The following is a 21,585-nucleotide window of genomic DNA, read 5'->3' as shown; positions in this document are numbered from 1 at the left end:
CATCAGATTATGTTTTTGGTTAGTGGAAAGTTTAACAGAGTAAGTTGAGGCCTTGTCCATAAGTAGTGTGAGTGCTTTAAGATTAGTGTGGCGTAGGTATAAAGTCACCCTAAATACAGGGTTCGGGCCATAATCTGACCCATATATCTGACCACGTAACCATTATATTGCTAGGTGGTCATTTTAGGAAGGCTAGTTTATTCTTTTTGTAAATATCTTCACCTCTTTTGAGGACAGGCTACTCATTTGATACAAAGGTTTGACGCCTTTAAGCACATCAAAGTGTAGATTTATGGATGGGGGTTACCTGAGGCAAACTCTTGTGAAGTTTAAGGATGAAATCAAAAGGCTGATTCATAGACATGGTTATACAACAACATGATTCCTGCCAACATAAAGATCTTTACTGATTAGTCCTGGTTAGGGTTAGGGTTTTTGTCTTTGTGTTTTATGATCAAACTTTATATCTTAAAAAGCTTTTCACTAATTTTTTACTAACTTAACAGCAGCATATTTAGTCCAATACACAAAAGTGCAATCTGTAAAATAAAACACTTCTTGCCTGTATTACGTCTAATTTTAGAAATGAGATCTAAAGGTCTAACTTTGTCATCCACAAACTCATCTTTTCCACATTGCGTCCATATTGACCACAGCTGCTATGCTATCTGCTTAAAACCCAGTCAAGAACCTTTATGGGGCAATTAATGTAAGTCTGCCCCCCAATGGAGCTGACACATAACAGCTTATAAAAGACAGCTGCCATAGCTATTTATGAGAAAAACAGCAACAAATGCTGGTGTTTGAAGCTCACGTGTTCTACAAGTGTAGGTAAATATACCACGGTGGCAATATATTCTCTGTAATTAAGTTACTTACTGTATGAGCTGCTTTTTTGATTATTCTGAGGCAGAAATTACATTTTTTTATTCCAGCTGGATAAGAAATACTAGACAAGACTGGACAAGAGTCATATTCACGCTCAGCTTTATTAACTTTTGCCCAGATATGCATATTGAAGTCATGTACTGACATTAAAAGTAATAAGATTTGTGGCAATTTGATTAAACGTGTGCCGAGTCCCCTCCAAAAGTATTGGAAAGCAAAGTCAATTCATTTGTGTTTTCTGTACCTTTGGATTTAAGATCATAAGATAAAGGGAACTAAAAGCTTTTATTTCCCAGATAAACAAACAACATCTTCATCAGATCAGAAGTCGTGTGTGAGATGTAACTGACACGTTCGTCAGATGTGAGCTGACATGGTGATTGACAGGTTGTTTACCAGGTGTGTCCTTTGAATTTAAATGAACTTGCTCAGCTGCATGCTGATGAAACCATGCCACGTCAGTTTTTAATATCCAATTTGTAAAGCACAGACTCCTGATTAAAGGTGAGCACAGTCACCTGAAGGTGAGATAGGATCAAACAGGAGGATTTTACATTAGTGCTGAACATTCCCATAAGTTTTCCCAGTTACTGTATTACTGGAAACCAGTTGACATAAGGTGAACACTGCTCATTTGTCTCAGGAACCCTTTGGTTTTCCCGCTCTGACCCTCTCCCCTAGAAATAGCGGAATCCATCCAGAAGAATTCAGGGCGTCAAACTTTCCCTCAACTCTTCCCCCCTCCCCCGGCCAATAACAGGGTTGGCTCTAACATATGGACTCCTCTGATTTGCCTGAGTCTGCTGTCCGCAGAGTGACTGACAGCCTGGGGGGAAGCCTTTTTTGTGTGTGTTGACTGGAAGGGGCTCTACGTGACGGCTGCAAGAGGGGGCGACACTTGTGATCGCAGGCGCAGCGGTGCACAGCAGAGCAGAGAGGAGAGACGGTGTCCGACCGTCAACTAGCTGGAGGATCCCACACTAACAAACCCTTATGGCTGCCTGAGAAATACCGAAACGCCCCCCCTTTCCCCTTTTTCTCTCTTTCTCTGGGACTTTTGGCTTTTATTAGTGTCCTGAGTTGTTGCAAGTCTAATTAGTTGCGCCAAGTTGAAAAAGTGAATCCACTTGCCGTGGACGTCTCTGGCGGTCATGGATACCCATATAAGATGGAAAGTTAAACGGAGGATAAGGGACGCCCAGGTCACTTTAGCGGTGATCCTGCTATTTCTCACATCGCAAGCAAGTTCAGGTAAGCTGCGAGACATGAGGACGCAGTGTGGAGCTGCGCTTCACCCAAGTTTTCCTCTTTGGTCCAAATGTTGGGTCGCATCACCTCCTCCCAAACTCATCTTTGTGCCTCTTTATTTATTTATAACCTACTCAGCGAGGTTTTTCCTAAATTAACATGCAAAATGATGGAAAATCTGCAAGAGAAATGTGTGTGTGTGTGTGTGTGTGTGTGTGTGTGTGAACTCCCTGTGATGTGGTGAATAGTTTATGGAGCAACTAGTTGGAGTTGTGCAAACATTTTTCCACTTGCTGTGTAGGCCTGCATATTATATTAAATGTATTAACAGCTAATTAGTAGGTTTATAGTCATAGCATGGTGAATGTATCCCACTGATTAACAAATGTATGTTGTATTTATTTGTATGAATTTTTAACATGTCACTTTCAGAAGATGTGCAGTTTTGTTCATTGTGTTTCACAACAGTTTAAAGGGCTTTTCTGCACTTTTTCCCCTTTCCTTTTTTTTTAAAACTGATGATAGAGATGAGCATTATTTTCACAAAGAGGGAGGGCTTCTCTGAAGTGGCAGGGTGGAGCCGCTTTTAGGACTCCAACGCCAAGGCACACTTCTTCTAAAGTGCTGCAAACAACCAGATATTTTACCAGTTGCAGTCTAGAAATTACCCCAACGCTTCCCAATAACAGTTATATAACCCAGAGTCTGAAAATAACAATGCAAATGTTTGGTATTTGTAACCTAACCATCTGTTAAATAGGAGGAAAAAAGACATTAGACATTGTTCTGCCCAAAGGCCATGCAGTATGGTGGCAATGGGGCTGTGGTCTGGCCTACATGTATTATTAGCACCTTGAAATTGCCTGGCATGGCTGGTGGTCTGGCTTCTGCTGAGAGACTCTGACACAGGGGTTTGAGGTGAACAGGTGTCTTCTAGTGTCTACTGAGGACGCTGTTCAGGATTGTGCTGATGGTGTGAATTTGATGCAGTTGCCTGCAGCCAGATGCTAAATTTAAAACTGTAGAAGATGAGAAATAATTGGGATAAAAAAACAGATGCAGACTGTTAAACATAAAGAGGAATGAATGCAGCACGTTCATTTTAATGTTGCTTATAACCACTGGTTGTTAACTGAACACAACTTAAGTCACTGTGCAAGGGTTGGATCGCTTTTGATGACAGAGGAGGAGTTGAACTGGGGGGGTTTGGTGAAATGTTAGAGAGCATGAGCCTGAAGTCTATTTGATGCTGTAGGCTGGTTTTAATCATCTCCTAAAACCAACAGAGACCAACCAGAGTGTTGTAAGAGATCCTCAAGAGTACTGGTACACTTCCTGAAACTTGAAACTTGACACATGCTCAGTGGGAAATACTTGATCACTGAGCGCCAGCAACATGCTGACTACATGACAAGTTTTATGTTAACTTATTATCCTCCACTTTAAGTGAAGTGAATTTACGTTCGCTTAAGTGAACATGGAATCACTTAAGCATTAAATTATTGTATTGAATCAATTTCAGTGTTTAAGTTAATGGACAACAATAACAACACAAACTTGGTACAAAGTTTGTAGAGTCTATTTTACATCTTACTGTCCGATGCTCAGTGTAATCATATCAGGTTGGGGAACGGTAAAAAAAACGTAATACATTTTGGTCGTGTCATCTTTTACCACCTGGGGGCAGTAGACAAACTGCAAACAATGTCAGTTGTCAAGTTGTTATGGTAACCATGTAAGCAAACCACTTCCTGTTGCAGATCATGCATTAGTTTTGGTCAATATGCAAATGAAGGTGGAGGTAGCATGAGACTCAAAAGATAAGTCCACTCTGCTCCACCAAGCTCTTCCTCTCCCTGCTCTGCTGTGCTCTACTACCATATGTTCTGCTCCGCCATGCTCTGCACATGCCTTCAAATATTAGTCATGATAAAGCTTTGTTTGTGCTTAAATTGCAATAAATACAAATGCTGCAAAACAAATGAATGAAACAGAAATCCTTCAATTCAATGTCCCACTGCTATCTGGTGGCTAGTTGCTAACTGTGATGGTGGCCAGGTATGAGGCAGCTGTCTGCTGCTCACGATTGAAACGATTGATGACTCAAAACAATTAAGTTGGAAACAAATCTCAAAACACTGAAAACTGCAGAATCTGGTACATGAAAGTTAGTCAGTTGACTTTAGCCTGGTCAGAGAGGATCAGCACACTGTCTAGGTGTATTAGAGTGAGAGAGTTACAGTCCACAGTACGTCTGGGATGTCATCTATCCTTGACATTAAAGATTTAAAACGCAGTTGAAAAGTGGTAATAACAGAAGACCTATGAGACATGAAGGTTAAGAATGAGAAGAGGGGTCACAGTTCAGAGGTGGAGGTCAGGGCTTTCAGATGGACACTCCTCTCAGGTTTACAGTTTCATTGCCTGAGGAAAGAAATTCTTATTGTTGAAGCTCCTCTGCCCCTTTTTTCAGTACATTTTCATATAACTCTTGGAGGTCTGATTTAAGTAATAAAGGGGTTTTGTGTAGTTCCCAGCTAGCAGAGTAGAGGGTAAACGATGTCAGACTAATTAACATCTATTTAAATTCGCCGTGGTTTTATAGTTTATGCCCAACATGGCCACTAATGACCAGAATCTGGCTTCTTTAAAAGAGTTTCTGTTGAGTTACTCTTTGCTTAGTTTCCTCAATTAATGGGTTATTTTGAGTCTGAGAAAATGTAGTTTGTTATTATTAATTAATAAAAAGGTTTTTTAATGGTCTCGGTCCATAAAAGACATTCAGCCAGAACTTGAACCTACTTGTGTGAGAACTTTAGTCATCAAAAGTACAGAAAAAACATTCTTTAAATACCACGTGCAAAGGAAAGCATAAATGGATTTTGGCCAAACTCACTGTTGCTAATAGATGGCCGTACTGAAAAGTGGATATGCACAGGAATCAGGAAATATGGTTTTTGATTCATGATTTATGCTATAGGAACAGACATTTGTTTTATCCTTATGTATGTTTTAGAGGGATAAACAGAAGAAGGCTTTGCTGTTTCACTCCGGGCCTTCACATCTGGATTCAATAAGTTCCATTGTGCTGTCTGCTAAGCCCTCCAAAAAAACCCAGAAAAAATGTTTTCCAGATGTTTTCTTCCCATTCTTGTTGGAACAGGGGATGGTGAAAAAAAAGGAGCAGTGTTGCATTTTTCAAAAGAAAATACACCATTCTGTGCTGGTTTTAGAGAAGATATCTAATTGAATAACGTCTGCAGCCATATAGCTGAATAGCTGAGTCTGTAAAAATAATAGCAGCGTGCCTGAAATTTCTGCCAGGTTTGCACATACGCGTCCAGGGTCATTAAAAGGTCTTTTTTGTTTTAGCTAGCTAGCTTTATGACAGGGTTAAAGGTCGTTTACAGCTGGTCAGCAGCTGTTTTTCATTTACTGTCTCTTTATACCTGGATTACTCATCTTCAAAAGGAATTTATATGGATTTGTTAATGTTGCCATTTTGTGACATGCATAAAGTTCTTCATGAGGCCAGTTAGTGAAGCTCATGGAAGTGATTTAATCCTTCAACAATTAAACAATCTTCACAACTTCCTGTGTTTTAAAGTTGCAGGATGCTAACAGCTGGCTGCCCTGAAGGACTATTGCTATAGAACTGAGTTCTTTTCTTAAAGACATACCCATTTATAGGACTGAATGAAAGGACAATTCTTGCTTCTTTTTATTTGGAACAGTTGATTTTGATGTCATCTGTGAAAAACGACATCATATAAAAGGCGAGGCGCGAGGCAAACACATGTGCTTTTGTATTATTATATATGGCAGCCATGAGGTTGAGTCAATAGACACTGACATCACTCAGTCCCATTAGTAATCATCTTCCAGTTATATATGTAACTGTAATTTCTCCATGGCCTTTCCCACCTTTAAGCTGCAATCCTGAGGTCATGTCCAACTCAATCAGATACATGGCAGAGAGAAAAAAACACCTTCTTGTGTGCGCCTATTGCCATGGTGCTGAGGAAGGAATCTGAGTTAGCTGCACTGGGGAGAGAAGCAGTGACCCTGCAATTGCATGTGCCACTTCAGCCTGTAAATGCAGGCTTTGTGGAAAGGACTCTGTAAATCAGCCCTAATGCCTGATAACAACATGGGAGATAAAACAAAATATGCAGGACAAGTTTGTGACCCCATGTCAGAGTTAAGGAGATCCTTTGTGCTGCACAAATACCGCATTATTTGCCACATCCTGGAAAGTATATCTTTCTGTTTCTTTCTAGACTAATTAAGGGTCAAATTATTGTTTTGAACAACTCAATGGTGCTCTGTACTCATGACACAGTGTATTTGATTTGAGGCCAGTGGCAGAAGGTTTTCTCTAAAGGTGTTGCTTGTCCAAATCTAATATCAGAAGGAACAGAATTGTGTTTTTAATGTGATGGACAATAGATGCATTCAGGTCAATGAATAATACTTGCTGCTCCTACCCCTGTTTTCCCTTTTTAACAATATCCTTTGTTGCAGTATGTTGTGCATGGCAGAGTTAAAAGTTAAGCCTGGTCCAGGCTCTCAAGCTGAGTATTCACTTCAGCTGGGAAACAGTGCTTTTCTGTGTAATAGGGTATTATAATCATTGAGCATGGAAAGCAATGAATGACTCATCCTTTCCAACCCCGTTCCCCCTTCCCCAGCCGTAGCTTAGCCACAGCCTGGGCAAAAGGACTGGGTGTAAGCATTTTATTCCTACTAGGAGAAATACAATGGTTTCTGGTCTCTCGTGAAACTTCACTGCAGTCTGCATGAATTCTGTTTTTACTTTATTAGGGGTTAAGATAGTGGGCTGAAAGAGGAAAGGCAACACTTGCTTAGCCACATTTGGTAATGAAGTCGGAGGCTTAATTAAGTCGTTTTTTTAGTCTTATTATTTTTCTTTCGCTAAAAAACCAAGAGATAGTGTTTATGTTATATGTTAGAAAAATAAAGACACCACTTAGTGACAGTTGAATAAATGTTTGAGGAATACTTGCCTAGAAATGACATTCATCCTTTGCAACATTTGCTAACCCTAACCCTACATCTTACTTAATCTTAATGTGGGACATGAAGTCAGTAGCTAATTTTGCAGTGTACTGTAGCATCTGTTTACCCACAGGGTTGTTGCTGCAAGTACAGCACTGGTTAAAGTGTCAATAGGAGATGAATTGATGGTTACTTGGCTGTCAGTGCAACTCATCCAGATTGTCTGGGATTGCATGAGATTACATGCTTTCCTTACCTCCAGGCTACTGTAACAGCATCTGGTATCACTATCACAAGAACAATGATTGATAAGCTCAAGGTTCCCCTTTTTTTTTTTTCCAGTTTGGTTTTTCATCTCTCTCTTTCCACACCTTGCTGTAGTCCTGCCATTACTTTTTTGAATCTCCGCCCATTCTTCTTCTGAGATTTCCTTTTCCTTTATTTGTAAATCCTGACACGAAGCTGCATTTGATGTAGGAAGATCTTTACTTCATTTCTGTTTCAAGTTATCAGAATTGAAATCTTTTTCTATTAATCATTTAATTTGTACATGTACATGTCCTTGTAGATGATGTTGTTTTTTCCATGTTGTTCCTGGTGGTTAAATCAATGAGAATGAGTCAAAACATATCTTTGCAATTGTATATGGGTCACAGAGTTCACTTGTGATGATGAAAAAGCTTCATATTTCAACTGATTCGAACCATTACTTAAGAGTCATGGCATACCAGTGAAGTGTTGGCAAATGTGCCATTTACAGTAGGTTTGATGGGCTTTACTTGTAAATATGTCAGTGCTGGATAGTTATTTTTTTACCACAACAAAAAGGTTCATTATTGTGCTGTTTCATATTTATGAGATTCAGTTTGTGTCAGTGTATTGGTGCTGGAATAATAGCTATCTGTGAGACTGGGGGAGAGAGGAAATGGTTCTGTAATGTCAGTGTTTGGCAGTCCTCTTTTGTCATCAATTTCTCAACAGTGAGCCATGAAAATCATATCTGCGGTGGGAATGACAGAATGAGGAAAAACCTCAGTGCAGAAAAAGATTAAATAGGCAACTTCACCCAGTAGCTACTGGAAGTTACAAAGTAAAGCTGCTGTTGCAAAAGTGGAATAAAACAAAGAGGCAATAAAAAGGCAGATACCAGTGATTGCACACGTGCCTAAAAAGTACAATTTCTGTAGTTTCTTGTTGTAAATTGCACCGTTGTGCACCGTGGAGTCAGTTTTTCCATCTTAGTCTGTGGTGGACTGCAGACAATGATTTATCTTTACCGCTGTGAGCAGCAGCACAGACACAGTGAAGTAAACCATCTGGTATTCCCCCTGTTAAAGCAATAAGAGTCTGGCTAAAAAAAAAACACTGAGCTGCAGAGTACACAAGAGAAGCTCAGATCAGAAAAACTCTCAGTTCTCTGGATCATCTTTCAGGTCTGTGAGTTGTGTTGTTGTGTGTGTCTGTGTGGGGTAGTACATCTGTGGGCGCAGGTGGGAATCTCTGCAGCTTTGGGGTTTTTCTGAGTCTGTTGCACGTGTTTTCTCTCTACTTTTTGAATATCTCGTAAAGAATATGAGCGTGAGTTCCATCACAAGGGAAATAAAGGCATACAACAAAAAGCTCTCACTCGGCTGACTTTGTTCATTGCTTCTTCCTCCTTGCTGCTTCGTTCACATGCAGCTCTCAGCTGAGGTCACTGAGTCTGAGTCCTGAAGGATCTGCATCAAAGTTGGCCCAGGCATTGTACCTCCAATGATAATGCATGTGAAGTAATTTACAGTCCTTATGCTGATGCCAGCATCAACACTGAAACATTTGGAGTAGCTGACAACATGATGGTTGCCACTGCTAATGCTAATACTATCATATTTTGCACCTACTGTAGTTACACATGACACCAGCACAGTAGTTACACAAGTGCATTTGATTGGTAATGAAATCTTATTTTTTTGTGTATCAGGTCTGCTTTCAAGTTCCATAATCTTTCATTACACCATGTTCTTCCATTGAATCATATTCTCTCATTGCATATACATACTCCTTAGTTTATTGTATCCTTTCTTTAATGCATGTTTAAATGATTACTTTCATCATTTTACTGTCTTATCACCCGGCCCTCAGTAGGCTTTTACAGCTGTTTACTGGAATATAACATACTACCATGCACTTAAACATGTTGCATTTAAATTCTTTTATGACTGTGATCATGTATTCACATGTTTATTTGTGTGAATGTTGTATATTATACATGTTGGAGCAGCTTGAATCTTAATTTGAGCCTCACTGCAAACATGTAGAGGAGTTTGCCAAGTAATATCTCTGCTAGTGGTTTAGCAGTCAGTAGGTTTAATTAAGCTGAGGTGTGGAGGTGTGTGTGATTGCCTGCCATTCTGCTTCCAATTCAGGTTTGTGCTTGCATTAGTTCACTTATGTGTGACATGTCTGCAGTACTGTGAGTTCTCTCACAGGATGTCCATGCAGTACATGTAATGAGTTCAATCTAGCAAGCCTAATGCCTACAGTATGATCCTCAGGTCCGGTCACATGAGACCCAGAGGCAACAACCTAAGGGTAACAGAAGTGTTTGTTTTGGTGTTTTTTGTTATTTTGTTCTATCAACCTGATATCTTACTTGAGTTTTTCACTTGGTTTTAATCATGGTTTCCTGCTGTGCTTTATAGCAGAGGAGAGAAACACAGACCACTTTTGCAAACTTAATAAAAGTGAGTAGACTTTATGAGATAAAACATTTACTTTTATGGCAAAAAGCACAATTTCTCACTGCAAATGTCATGCATTTAACGAGTTCTACGAATTTTGACATCACATAGGAATACTTGCCTTCCCACCTTAGCTGAACGACTTCCCTCTAAGTATTTTAGACTGTAAAGTGAAACTTTGGAAGTCTTGCTGAGCAGTAGCTCCTGTGAGATACTGATAAATGCTTAAAAAGTTAAAGTAAGAAGTTAGAGATCTAAAGTTGCTAAGATTAGCATGAGGTATACATCAAGCTTTTGTAGCAGTAAAGCCCTCAGCATATTGAACTGAGCAAATGTGTGTTTTATTGTGAATGAATTCTACCTTTAATTTGTAAGAAGGAAAAAAATACCTTCTTAGACGACAAGTTATTAAAAATGAATGGATTCCACTTGTAAATTAATATTAATGGTAACCTGCTTCATTCTCATTGAGGCTCCAGCTTCACAACAGTTGGTTCCAGTTAAAGTTTTATGACTGAATCAGTTGAAAAAACCTTCTTGCACCCGCCCTGTCTGTGATGCGCTCTAGGAGGGGGAAGTTTCTCATTTGGCATTCTTGTTTTCGGCTGTGCCGGTCTCCAAGAGAGGCAGGGTCCTCTTTATGGCTGCTAATTACTTCTTGTCCTTAGCGCCAGGTCAAGCATGTGCCTGGAAAGTCAGGCCTCACTTCAGGAAGGGCTGGAGGAGGAGGATAGGGGGCAGTGAGAGAGGGAAGAATGTTAATCCCCCCCCCATGAAAAAAGTCCTAATTCACTGGTTCAGCACCCCTCCTCTTGTCAAATGAAATGGTGCCATTTGCCACTCCATGCTGTTACAGAACGTGTGTGTGTGGGTGTGTGTGCAGCATGTGTGCATCTGTAGAAATCGAGGTGGATGGATAGGTTAGGGGAGTGGGATCCACCACAGTCTTGGCACTGAGCTGAAAGCAAGATTGTGAATCTGACACTCGAGCTATTGTTCAGAGAAACATAGAGAAAAGTTACAAACAAAGAATAGTTGAGTGAACGAGGGGATTTTTGTAAAATGCCCACTTTTCTCTGTAAAATTCACAAGTAATATAGTACGTTTGACCACACTGTTTCTTGACAATAATTCACACTTTTACTTTATACTTTTATGAATTCATTATCCTTTACCACACTGTAACCTCATCCAACTCATGTCTGACAAACAAACCCATAAAAAGGCTTAAAACAAACTTAACCACTGCTTTCAGCACTTTACATCAAAGATACGGCACTTTACGCTGCAATTTGTATAATACACTAGCAAATTTCCACTATGCACATGGTTAACCCCTAACCGTGGAGGTAGAAGTGTAGAATTAGTTTTTATTTACATATGAAAAGATTCCAAAGATCACTGGAGCTTAAAGGATTCATTGTGTTTTTGTATCATGCCCTGCTGCATGAAAGCAGTCAAAACAGCAGCAGAGGGACAGTAAGCTGGCGGAGAGCAAATGTACACACAACGATGTCATATAAACAGTTTGTGTGTGTATGCTGTGAAACTGCCTCCTCGATGTAAGGGGCTGTGGTCAGAGGGAGAAATTATTTTTAGCATTTAGTGGCAGAAGTGTTGGTCTCTCAAGGGAACTGCCTCCTAAGTGGGTAAACATCTCAGCTTAACAAGGTGCGACTGAGACCCATACCTGTGGCTTAGGATGTGGTCAGGACAGCTTCCTATGGAAGGTCAGCTGGCAGTTACAGAGTGAACAAGTGTGAATGAGGGTGAGAATAAGTCAACAAGGGAGGGAAATAGAGTTGTGTACTGTAAGTGCTTGTCCGAAAAGTTTATTCTTTGCATCACAATGTTTAAAATGAAAAGAAATGTATTGCAGCTCTATTATTACTATAGAGTATCCAGACAAAGGTATATTTTGTTACCCTTTCACTGTCCATCCCATTTTCGTGTAAGCTGTTCTGGCCCTCTCCACCTGGCTCACCTCCAGGTGACCCTACAGAGGCCCCGTGGTCGCTCTTAGATCCATCAGGGGATCTAAAACCTTGGATGAAAAAATTGATTGAACAAATTTTGCACGAGGTTAAAGCAAATGAGAAAAGTGGAACAGATTGGTAACATAACAGGTTGACTGATGGAGGGTAAGTGTGTGGAATAAGCGGCATCCTGATGACAGTTGTTTACTTCCTAAAAAGATGAGCTTCATGGGATCAGTTTGTGTCAGTGTAGATTAGCAAAATGCAACACTTCTCAGCAGGCGTCGTGACACATTTAGCATCGGCTCGATGCTCCTTACAAACTTCCCCCTCTCCTCATCTTCCCCTGTGGTGCTTGACTGACTGTGATGAAGTTATTGTTGTTATCATGACAGTTAAATTCTGCACTGTGTGTAATCTGCTGTAGCTCAAAAGAACGTCTTTGTATCATTTATCACTGTTTGTGAGTCACTGTCATCTGCAAACTAATAAAAAGAGGTTATTTGCCAGCAGTGGCACTATTTGTCTTGTGTGTATTTAGACATTCTGGTGTGGACAAATAAGGGACATTTGAGAGCAATAACAACTGCACATAGTGACACAGTAAGAATTACTATTGCATTGGTATGATCCTGAGCACCTATAGAGTATTACAGAGAGGCCATAGTTGTACTTGAGCTTGATTATATAAAGTTACTCTTTGTAGAGTCTCAGGCAGTATGGCATTTGCAAGGTTGTGTCCATGTAAGGTATGGTGAGTCTGTCCAGGGCTACAGGATGATGAATTAACAGGACGTGGAAAAAGGACACTATGGGTGCTTGGTTGTAACAGTGAGAAAGCCAAAGACGCATTACTCAGATCTGCATATTGTACATTGGGTTAAAGCGGTCAGGTTTGATCATTTAGACAGTGTTTGCTTTGTTTAACTGCAGGAAAGAAGAAAATTATCATGAATTCAATGAAAGGATATGACTGACATGTAATACATGAGACATAAGGCACTACAGTTTGCTTGCCAGAAGTTATAGAGGTGTAGATTATTTTCTAACCCTAACCCTAACCCTAACAAACCACATCTCTGAACCAGCATTATCCAACAAGACTAAATTATAAACAATTTGACAAAAACAGCCGAGGCATTCAGGGGCCTAAACACCAGCAGTAAACTTCTGCAAAGTTTATTGTGGGTAGTTATAAACAGTTTTACAAGCAGTTTACTTTGTGTTGCCATGAATGGACAACAGTAGGCTACTAAAATTTATCCTCTGTACATATAACTTCGTCGTGCGTTGCTGGGTGCTCATTATGTCTTTCAGAATCATCGTGTCTAGATGTCCTTTAATTTAATACATTTAATTTTATTTGTATAGTGCCAACATGTTTAAAGTTTAAGACCTTAGAATGTATGACTGTATACAGAATTAGAAAACCCCAAAATCCCATTTGAGCAGCACTAGGCGACAGTGATGAGGAAAAACTTCCTTTAGAGGAAGAAACCTCCGGCAGAACCAGATTCAGGGTGGGGCGGCCATCTGCCTGAACCGGTTAGGGTTGGTGGAAAGAGGAGAGGGAAAAGAACAGCAATTTCAATATTAACATTTCTTTATATGTTGTAATATTGATTATCAATTGATTAAGAGCCAATATTAAAATTTACATAAACAACACAGCATCCCAGTCATGTTAATGTGACCAGTCCAATTTAGATAGCTTTAAATAACTAATCACATGTGTCAGTGGTGAAACCAACCAACTGAACAGTCGTAGATGGTCACAAAATCTCATGTCGAAGAAAAGTACTTATTACTTGTTTTTGCTATTTTAGTTTTGTCTTTGCCACAGTGAGTGATGAGAAGTCCCGTGTTTTCCTTTTAAGGTGTCTTCTTGTATTGTTTGTTGAAAGTGACTCTCACGTTTCCATTCTGTGAAATAGTAGCACTGCAGATGTAGGACTTCGCTGTAGGGCTCCCATCCTTTGCTCTAACGTCATTAAAACACGTCCACACAACAGACATTCTTCTTCTGATGCCATAAAATGTCGGTAACATCTGTTTACGACAGCCACCAAGGGCAACTGTTGTAAAAGGGAGCAGCTTTGTGGCACTGGACTAAATGCAATAAATCTGTGTGAACACTGTAGAGTCGAAAAGCATTCAATGTGCATTATTTGTCCAGTGTAGGTCCATTAATTTATGCCAGCATCCGAGCCTTAGGAGCTTTTTTTTTCATTTCTACTACTGATAAAATAATGATTAGAACACATGGCCCCGTCTTTTCCCCTGAATCAGCATCCCTGTGCTTCAGTGTTAGTATGAAGCATGAATTAACGAAGCAGCAAATAGTTGACCTCAGTTGCTAAGCAACCAGAGCAAAGGCATCTCCAAATGCAGGAAGAGTTGTATTGTGTGTATTCTTGTATTGTGTGTATTATAACAGAGTTTGATCAGCGACTCAATCTTTGACACTGCCGTATTGTTACACTGCTGCAGCGATCTCGGCGAGTTCATTAAGGGAAACTCTGTCATCGTGGTGAATGGTAGACATTTTCTTGGTGGTGGGCGAGTTCCTGTGTGTCTCTTCATTTTGAGCTGATGACAGACAAAGCTGTCTTTTTCTTAAGAGGCCCTTCACCTGGTTAGTGATTCTCTCATCTCTCAGTGTGCAGCTCCAGAAATGGGAATGTAGTTTGCTTTTTGATAATGATACAGGCTGAAACAGATTGGTTTAGTGCTCAAATGAATATATTTATCTATCACACATTTATGTGTCTAACATTTAAACCCCAAAGTTAAGTTCTGCAGGGTTCTACACTCAATCTTTCAAAGTGCAATTATAATGCTAGTATTAGATAATAAACTCTCTCAGTCAGGAAGTTTGGGCTGAAACACTGAAAAAACAAGAGGAGGATCCTGACTGAGACATTACTCCACACTACATTTTTCAGACTCTAATTCACATTTTTTTTCCTCTAAAAGACAGACTTTCCCAGACTGCAGTGGTAATATTTGTGTATAAACAGCTATAAACTGTTATAAAGTGTGTTTATGTCTTAGTTTGTTGAGCAATCGAATCACTCCAATAATCCATGTCTGAAGTGGAAACTGATGTTTTTTGTGCTTGTGTTTGTTGTCAGCTAGATGGTCTGTAAGTAAAATAAAAAATGGTTTATCTTTGGCTATCTAAATTGTGGAGTTGCATATTCTCAGGAAACTTTATTATTGATAATAAGATTCAATGTGCAGTCAGACTTCAGCTTTTCAACAAACACTATACAGATGTAAAGGAACACATGCAGTCAGAGAGTTCCTAAATGCAGACCTCTGTTTAAAAATGCCATTTTTTAAATTGGTGTGCTTTACACGTGAGTTATGTGTAATGACATCCAGCTGGAGGTTGTTGCAGGGTAGCTCAGAATGTACAAACACTTTTTTTTCACTCTGACCATTCACCTTTCCACTTTTCCCAGCAACCCTTTCACTCTCAGATGGATCGGTCTATTGAATGTTTTTTTGGAACAGCGTGTGTGGTCTTTGTAGCCTGACACTAGGGCTGCTATACCTGCGTGTGGGTATGTGTGTGTGTGTGTGTGTGTGTGTGCTTGAAGATTGCCTTTGATGCTCCACATTCATATAAGCTGCACAAGAATGCATCCGTGAGAATACCATAGCATGCTTGCCTTTGTCTTTGCTTTATTTCTTTAACTTTTGTGCCATAAAAGCCTTCAGTTTAGTTTACTCAGTCACTTTAGTGTTTGCCCTCCTTTAAAACACTCTGACAGCTCCAGTCCTTTAGTGTCTGTTCCCACCTGCATTACCCAGTGTCATTTTCTCTGCAGCTTTCTGCTGAGACAAACCTGGATGCTAATGGATATCCTTGTGTAGCTTTGTATGTATGCATCTGGCTGCAAGGACAGCTGTTTATCCTGGGTGGTTTTGGCATCTGAGGGTGCGGTCCAGGGTCAAACCTCATTTCACATTGTTCTGACCCAGTGTACTTCTGTGGTGGCCTGGTTACAGCCGGGACGACCGGCCTGAAAGTGTGCTAATTGCACGGTTGTGGCCAGAGGGAGGCAGTGGTAGATTTAGCATTGCAGGAAAATGGATGGAAGAATGGCTTTTGCTGTTGCTGTAACCCATGATCATGGTGATCTATAAATGGGCACATCTCTGTTTAGTGCCTAAATGGATAACAGAAATCTTCTCTGAACCACAACAGTGAAGTCTGCTGAGTAACTAGTACTTCTGAGTCAGCAAAAGGCAGAAAATACAGGGAATGGTAAAAGATTTAGCCATAATTAAAGCTTACTTAATATGCAGAATTTGGTTCTGTTTTAAAAACCCTGTATCTATTTCATGTTGTATAAACAATGTGATATATTGACTGTAAATTTAGCACCGTGTGTGAACGTTGGTCAAATGCTAAATTTGAGTGTGTTTTATTTCCCAACCATTTTCTTTTTATAAATCTAACTTCTTTTCATGTGCCTCTTTTTTTTTTCTCTGTGCAGCGGAACCAGCAGACCTCTTGAAGATTTTAGATTTTCACAGTTTACCTGAAGGTGTTACAAAAACAACGGGTTTCTGCTCACATCGGAGGTCAACACAAGGACCTGATGAGGCTTACAGAGTATCCAAAGATGCCCAGCTCAGTGCCCCCACAAAACAGCTGTATCCAGGTGAGTGTCTGACTCAGTACTTGAGTTTTTCTCTTCAGGCATCCAACAAACCACTTTAATATGAGTCATCAGGCTAATCACTACAAATGTCGCAGCCATCCCAAGCTCCCGGAGCTTTCTTAAAAGTTGTTTATCTCACACTCTTACCATCTGGTCAGCTTTATGACCTTCCACCCCACATCATAGGGACTTGGGAGTATAACATTTAAACATGGCTGGAAACAATGTGTATTTTCTCTCACTTAGCTTCTCTCTCTTTTTCCTTTCCAGGTTGCGGTTTCAGTTAACTTCATTGTTTATTTCAGCTAGGGTTTGAGTTTTCTTGCTGTTTTATCGTATGCTTCCCTGTTTAGCTGTTACTCAAACTATGTCTACATCTTTTACTATAAACCTCGTAAAGAGGTGAGATACATCTACAACAGTTGGACACTTTTAGTTACCAAGTTAGTCCTGTTGCTAATTCACACACATTACAGCATTGGAGAAGTGATAGATACTAATTCCACCACCAAAAACACACACCAGATGCATGAGAAATCCAGCCCTGTAATATTTGATGTTGTAGGAGGAGCAGTGAAAATAGGGGTGGTAGAGGGGAGGGAAGTCTGGGGTTCCACTTTTGCCTTGTTCCATTGTGCTGACGTGGCTTTGGGTTACTGCTCTGTGGTGCGCTGCAGTACTACTTTCTTTTTTCTCCTCCCTCTCCACCAATCTTTCATCACGTTTTTCCCTCCTTCTCACTTCATTTTCACTTCTCCTCTATCATTGCTCCTAGACCTTGTGTTCCACCTAACTTCACTCTGGTGAGACATGATAAGCACTCTTTTCTCTATACAGTGTCTTATTTTTTTACAATACCGAAATTCAAAACCACAATTCTGTAGCCCAGTGCAAAATCATTAGAAAGACAGATTTTAAAACATTGCCAATGTGGTTTCAGTACAAAAAAGAGAAAAAGAAACTCTTCCTGTGAGCTACGCTTACACAAAGCTTAGATTGGATGACAGCCCCATTCATAGTTGTCTCAGATGTTGCATTGGCTTTATTGGACCTTTGATCCAAGGCATGGCTCTTCTTTGGGGCTTAAAGTAGAGCCACAGGGCTCCTGTGGCTTTTATGCCCTATCATGCTCTCCAATCAAACAAATACTGCTCACTTTGAAGCTCCGTGACAGAAGAGCCCAGTTTTAGATACACGTTCTATAATTACACATGCTCTAGATCAGTTTACAATAAACAAAGAGAAGAGAAGTTCACAACAGGCACTGTATAGTCTTAAGGTGCAAACAGAATAACTAGCTGTCTGTGGTTTGAAGGCCTGAAAATCCACTAACAGAGTCTATGATGTGGTCCCTGTCTCGCCTTGACATTAAGAGAATGTACAGCTAATATGTTCCAGAAGGCAGCTAAACCTGTGAGGTCATTTTATCCGTCTCTCTTTTTCACTTTAACTGAGTTTGCTACTGAATTATGACTTTAGCTGGAAGCCTGGAGCTACACTTTGACTAAATTACCAACTCAGCATCCTGCCTTGTAAAGGTAAAAAAAAAGAGTCACATATAGAAAACAAGTGCATGCAAACATGCTTTGTTATGACTATAATGCTGATAATAAAAACCACTGGTAGAGAACACACCGGCCTGTGACCCCATAACCACTGATGATGTGTTGGAAAAGAGCGAGTGCAGACATGCACTCATTAGGCAAACATGTGGAAGATATGATTCATTTCTAACTACTGAGGCACTAAAACAGGGGAGAGCCCTTTCTTACATTTATTATGATGAAGGAGATGCGAAAAAAAAGTTAAACTGTCGGCTCTCTTTAACTTTCATACCTCACACCTCCTGTGTCTCAGTAGGAGGTGTACTGACTGATTTCTGCATTCAGTAAATATATGAGAAGAAGCCTGTACTAGGAAATACAATACAGGCACAAGTATCTGGCTGTAGCTTTGACAGTTTGGGAAGTTTCTGCAGGGGAGTTTTCTTAACCCCTGTCTATATCGTTTGCCACAATGAAAATCAGCCAGCATTAGCACAAACTGCAAGGAAACAGTGATGCAGTGGCTTATACCTATTTCTCTGAATGAAATGGAGTTAGCTGTCACTTGGCATGTGCTCTTGTGGGTTGGATTGTTGCGGGTAGATGGCACTGGCCCTTTGGTTTGGGCCCTCTGCTGCAGCCTTTACTGAAATCCAAGTGACTAAGCTGTGATCACAGTCTGTAAAAGCTACGAGGCTCAGGAGTGACATATTTTATTGAGTTCATAAAACCTTTGGGCAATATTGACTTATTTTCTTGTATTTAGTGTCTTAGAAAATGGATCTCTCCCACACACATTTAATTTTATTTACTGTAATTGTGGTTTATTACAAGTCATTAGAGACGCATCTCACTAACAACAGTTTTATTATAAAGAAAAATTTTATTACAAAACACAAAAAGGCTATTAAGCAATTACTAAGTTACAGGATTCAAAATGAGCAGATTGTCAACAATAAGTTACACTGTCTGCACTGTAAAATATATATCTCAGACAGTTATTAAAATGCCGTGTTATGTAGTTGCATGATATTACTTGGACCTTGAACTTAAATAATCACTCACATGCATGCAGAACATACACATCTTTTTGCACACCAGCAGACAGGTACACTTGTCTCTGCAGCAATGTGCAATCTCGCAGGAATGTTGCTTGTCTCATAGAAGGAGGGATTTAGACACTGTGATGACTGAATGACTCATTACAGGACGTGACTTTCTACTTCATTTACCTGCTTGTATGTAGACGGATAGATGGTAGAGAGGTCCAGGTGATAGTTTATGTTTATTTGTTAATAAAAACAACTTTATGTGATTATGTCATCTGGAAGAAAAATAATGGAGTGTGCTGCATTGCCTGATTGAGATGTTAGTGGTTGTTTTTGAGTCCCTGACTTTCCCAGAACTTTTTAATCTGACATTGATGATGGTGATGCGAGGGTAAACTCTCAGGATGTCTGGCACCACAGACTTTCTATTCCCACAGCGTCAGCGTCCAGACACACTCACACCCATACACACAGTAAATGAATGAGGTATCTCTCGTCTGGTGGCCTAAAGTAGCAGTTTGAGAGACGCATTCCAGAGAAACCTGAGCTTTTCAAGAACAACCCCCCTGGCCCTCTAACTTTGCTGTGAGGTCCTGAGGAGAGAGTGAAGAGGAAGCATGCTCATTCATTCTTTTCCTTCTTCTGTGTCCTGTACTTATGTTAACCTCCTTCTCTCACTGTCTTCTGAAGGAAGTTCTCTCAGGGCATCTTCATCCTTGTGGTGATGGCACATCGTGCATGAACACAAATTGGTCACTGAGAAAAACAGCTGCTACTTAACATTCAGAGAGAATTTAATTCTGGTTCCAATTTTTGCATTTCGAAAGAGAACTTTAAATTGGAAAATTGGAATTTCTCATTAATCTTCTCCCCCCACTCTCTCATTTTGACATTCCTTTCCTCAGCTGATCCTTGACCCCCATGCAAACAGGCTGTCCTGAGCCAGCGCTGAGTCACAGTCTCTGTGACAGATGTGGCTCATTTGCAACCGGATGTAGTGATAAACTCTCTCATCTGGTTTATTATTTTCTGGTATTTCCCACCATCGTACTGTAAGTCTTCTTTTCATGATACTCTGCCCAACCGATTTCATGAATCTTTCTCCCTCTTCAAACTCCTCCACGTGAGGAGGTTTTTGAAGGGTTATCTGCCTCGGCTCCTTCTTTCTAATGTTCTATCGCTCCCACCCTCTGCCTTACACGTCCTGCCTAAGCATGTGTCAATTAAAGCAATGTTTCTCATATGATGCCAAGCTGAATTCCTGAGGGAGAACATTGCCAAGGCATGTGCTCTGCACATGATGTGATTTGATGCCTGGCATTAATGAAGGAATGATGAAAAAGGCTAGGAAGACAGGACAGGAAGGCAAACCAACATCCAGATGCAGATTGAGTGAGAGCAGTGGGAAGGAGAAAGAATAAAATAAATTGATTTGAGCTTTTCTTTATTTCCCCTCTTTCCATTCCTACTATCTTCTCTCTAACTTCGGGTTTTCACACCACATTGCCACTGAGCCATCCTTTTTCCACAGCTTCTGAATGTATATTTAAGTTGTAGCCACTTGCAGTGTAGAATTTTCCAGCCTGTCTCCTATATCAGAATAAGGGGCTTTGGTGGCTGCATGAGGTGCTAGAAAACCACTGTAACCACAAACCCTGCCTCTCTTTAACAGACGCCCGGAAATGTCTGTTCTGCACATATACAGCTATTGGAGTCCAAGTGGTTTCTTTGATTATGTTGTTATTCCAGATAGCTGGTTTCTCCTAACAATAGTGGTTTTAATATGGCCAGATTACCTTTTATTCCAAACTCAAAGATCACAAAGCTGTGCTTGCTTTAAGTGTAGTATGACCTGTACATTAGTGAGCAGGAGCCTCTTTCTGGGGTCCCTAGAACGCCCCACTAGGGAAACCTGTCTGGCAGATGTGCCCCGCACTTTAGCATAATATGAATTGAGTTTATACAGTAGCTGAGGCTTCTCAAGGGAGCGATACAGATGGAGTCAAACACATTGTTGGATTTTTCCATTTCCATAAATGTGTGCCTTTAATATTTTCTCCTGCAAAAATGTTCACTTTTCTTCCTCTTCCAACCCTCCACTGGAGCGTCTCTGTGTCTGCTAAATCGATCAGCTGTGGGAGAGGAGAGAAGGGGTTGGAGGGATAGTTCAATAGTCTCTCTGGATCACATGCTTTTGTCATTATGCTTCTCATCCTTTACTGCGCTGGAAATGCTCCCACTTTGAACTTCTGCTTCTGTCTATCTTTTATTTTTTCCACTAACCAGCCTTTATCCATTTCAGATTAAAACTATCCTCTTACATTTTGGGCATTCCACAAATCACTGGTGTTTCCTTTCTGCACTCTAAGCCAACCCCGTTCTTCCAATCTAAATTATCTTTGTTTTTGTAACATTTCTTTTCACTTAAGGTAGCAATAATAATTATACTCCCTCCTGACACAGAA

General features: G+C 40.2%; 1 protein-coding gene across 1 annotated transcript in view; it reads left to right on the top strand.

Annotated features, from left to right (window-relative positions):
• The first annotated feature begins 1,729 nt into the window (after window positions 1-1,729).
• The window catches only part of col5a1 (procollagen, type V, alpha 1), a 64,756-nt gene continuing 44,900 nt past the window's right edge, over window positions 1,730-21,585 (top strand). Inside the window, exons 1-2 of the mRNA XM_026354310.1 lie at window positions 1,730-2,139; window positions 16,360-16,527. Coding sequence (XP_026210095.1) covers window positions 2,040-2,139; window positions 16,360-16,527 — 268 coding nt within the window. The 5' untranslated portion in view covers window positions 1,730-2,039. The remainder of the gene's footprint in view (window positions 2,140-16,359; window positions 16,528-21,585) is intronic.

This window comes from Anabas testudineus, chromosome 12 (assembly GCF_900324465.2).
Source record: "Anabas testudineus chromosome 12, fAnaTes1.2, whole genome shotgun sequence".
NCBI classification, from domain to species: domain Eukaryota; kingdom Metazoa; phylum Chordata; class Actinopteri; order Anabantiformes; family Anabantidae; genus Anabas; species Anabas testudineus.
The sequence above is the reverse complement of the archived record's forward strand: the minus strand, read 5'-3'. Positions and strand labels throughout refer to the sequence as shown.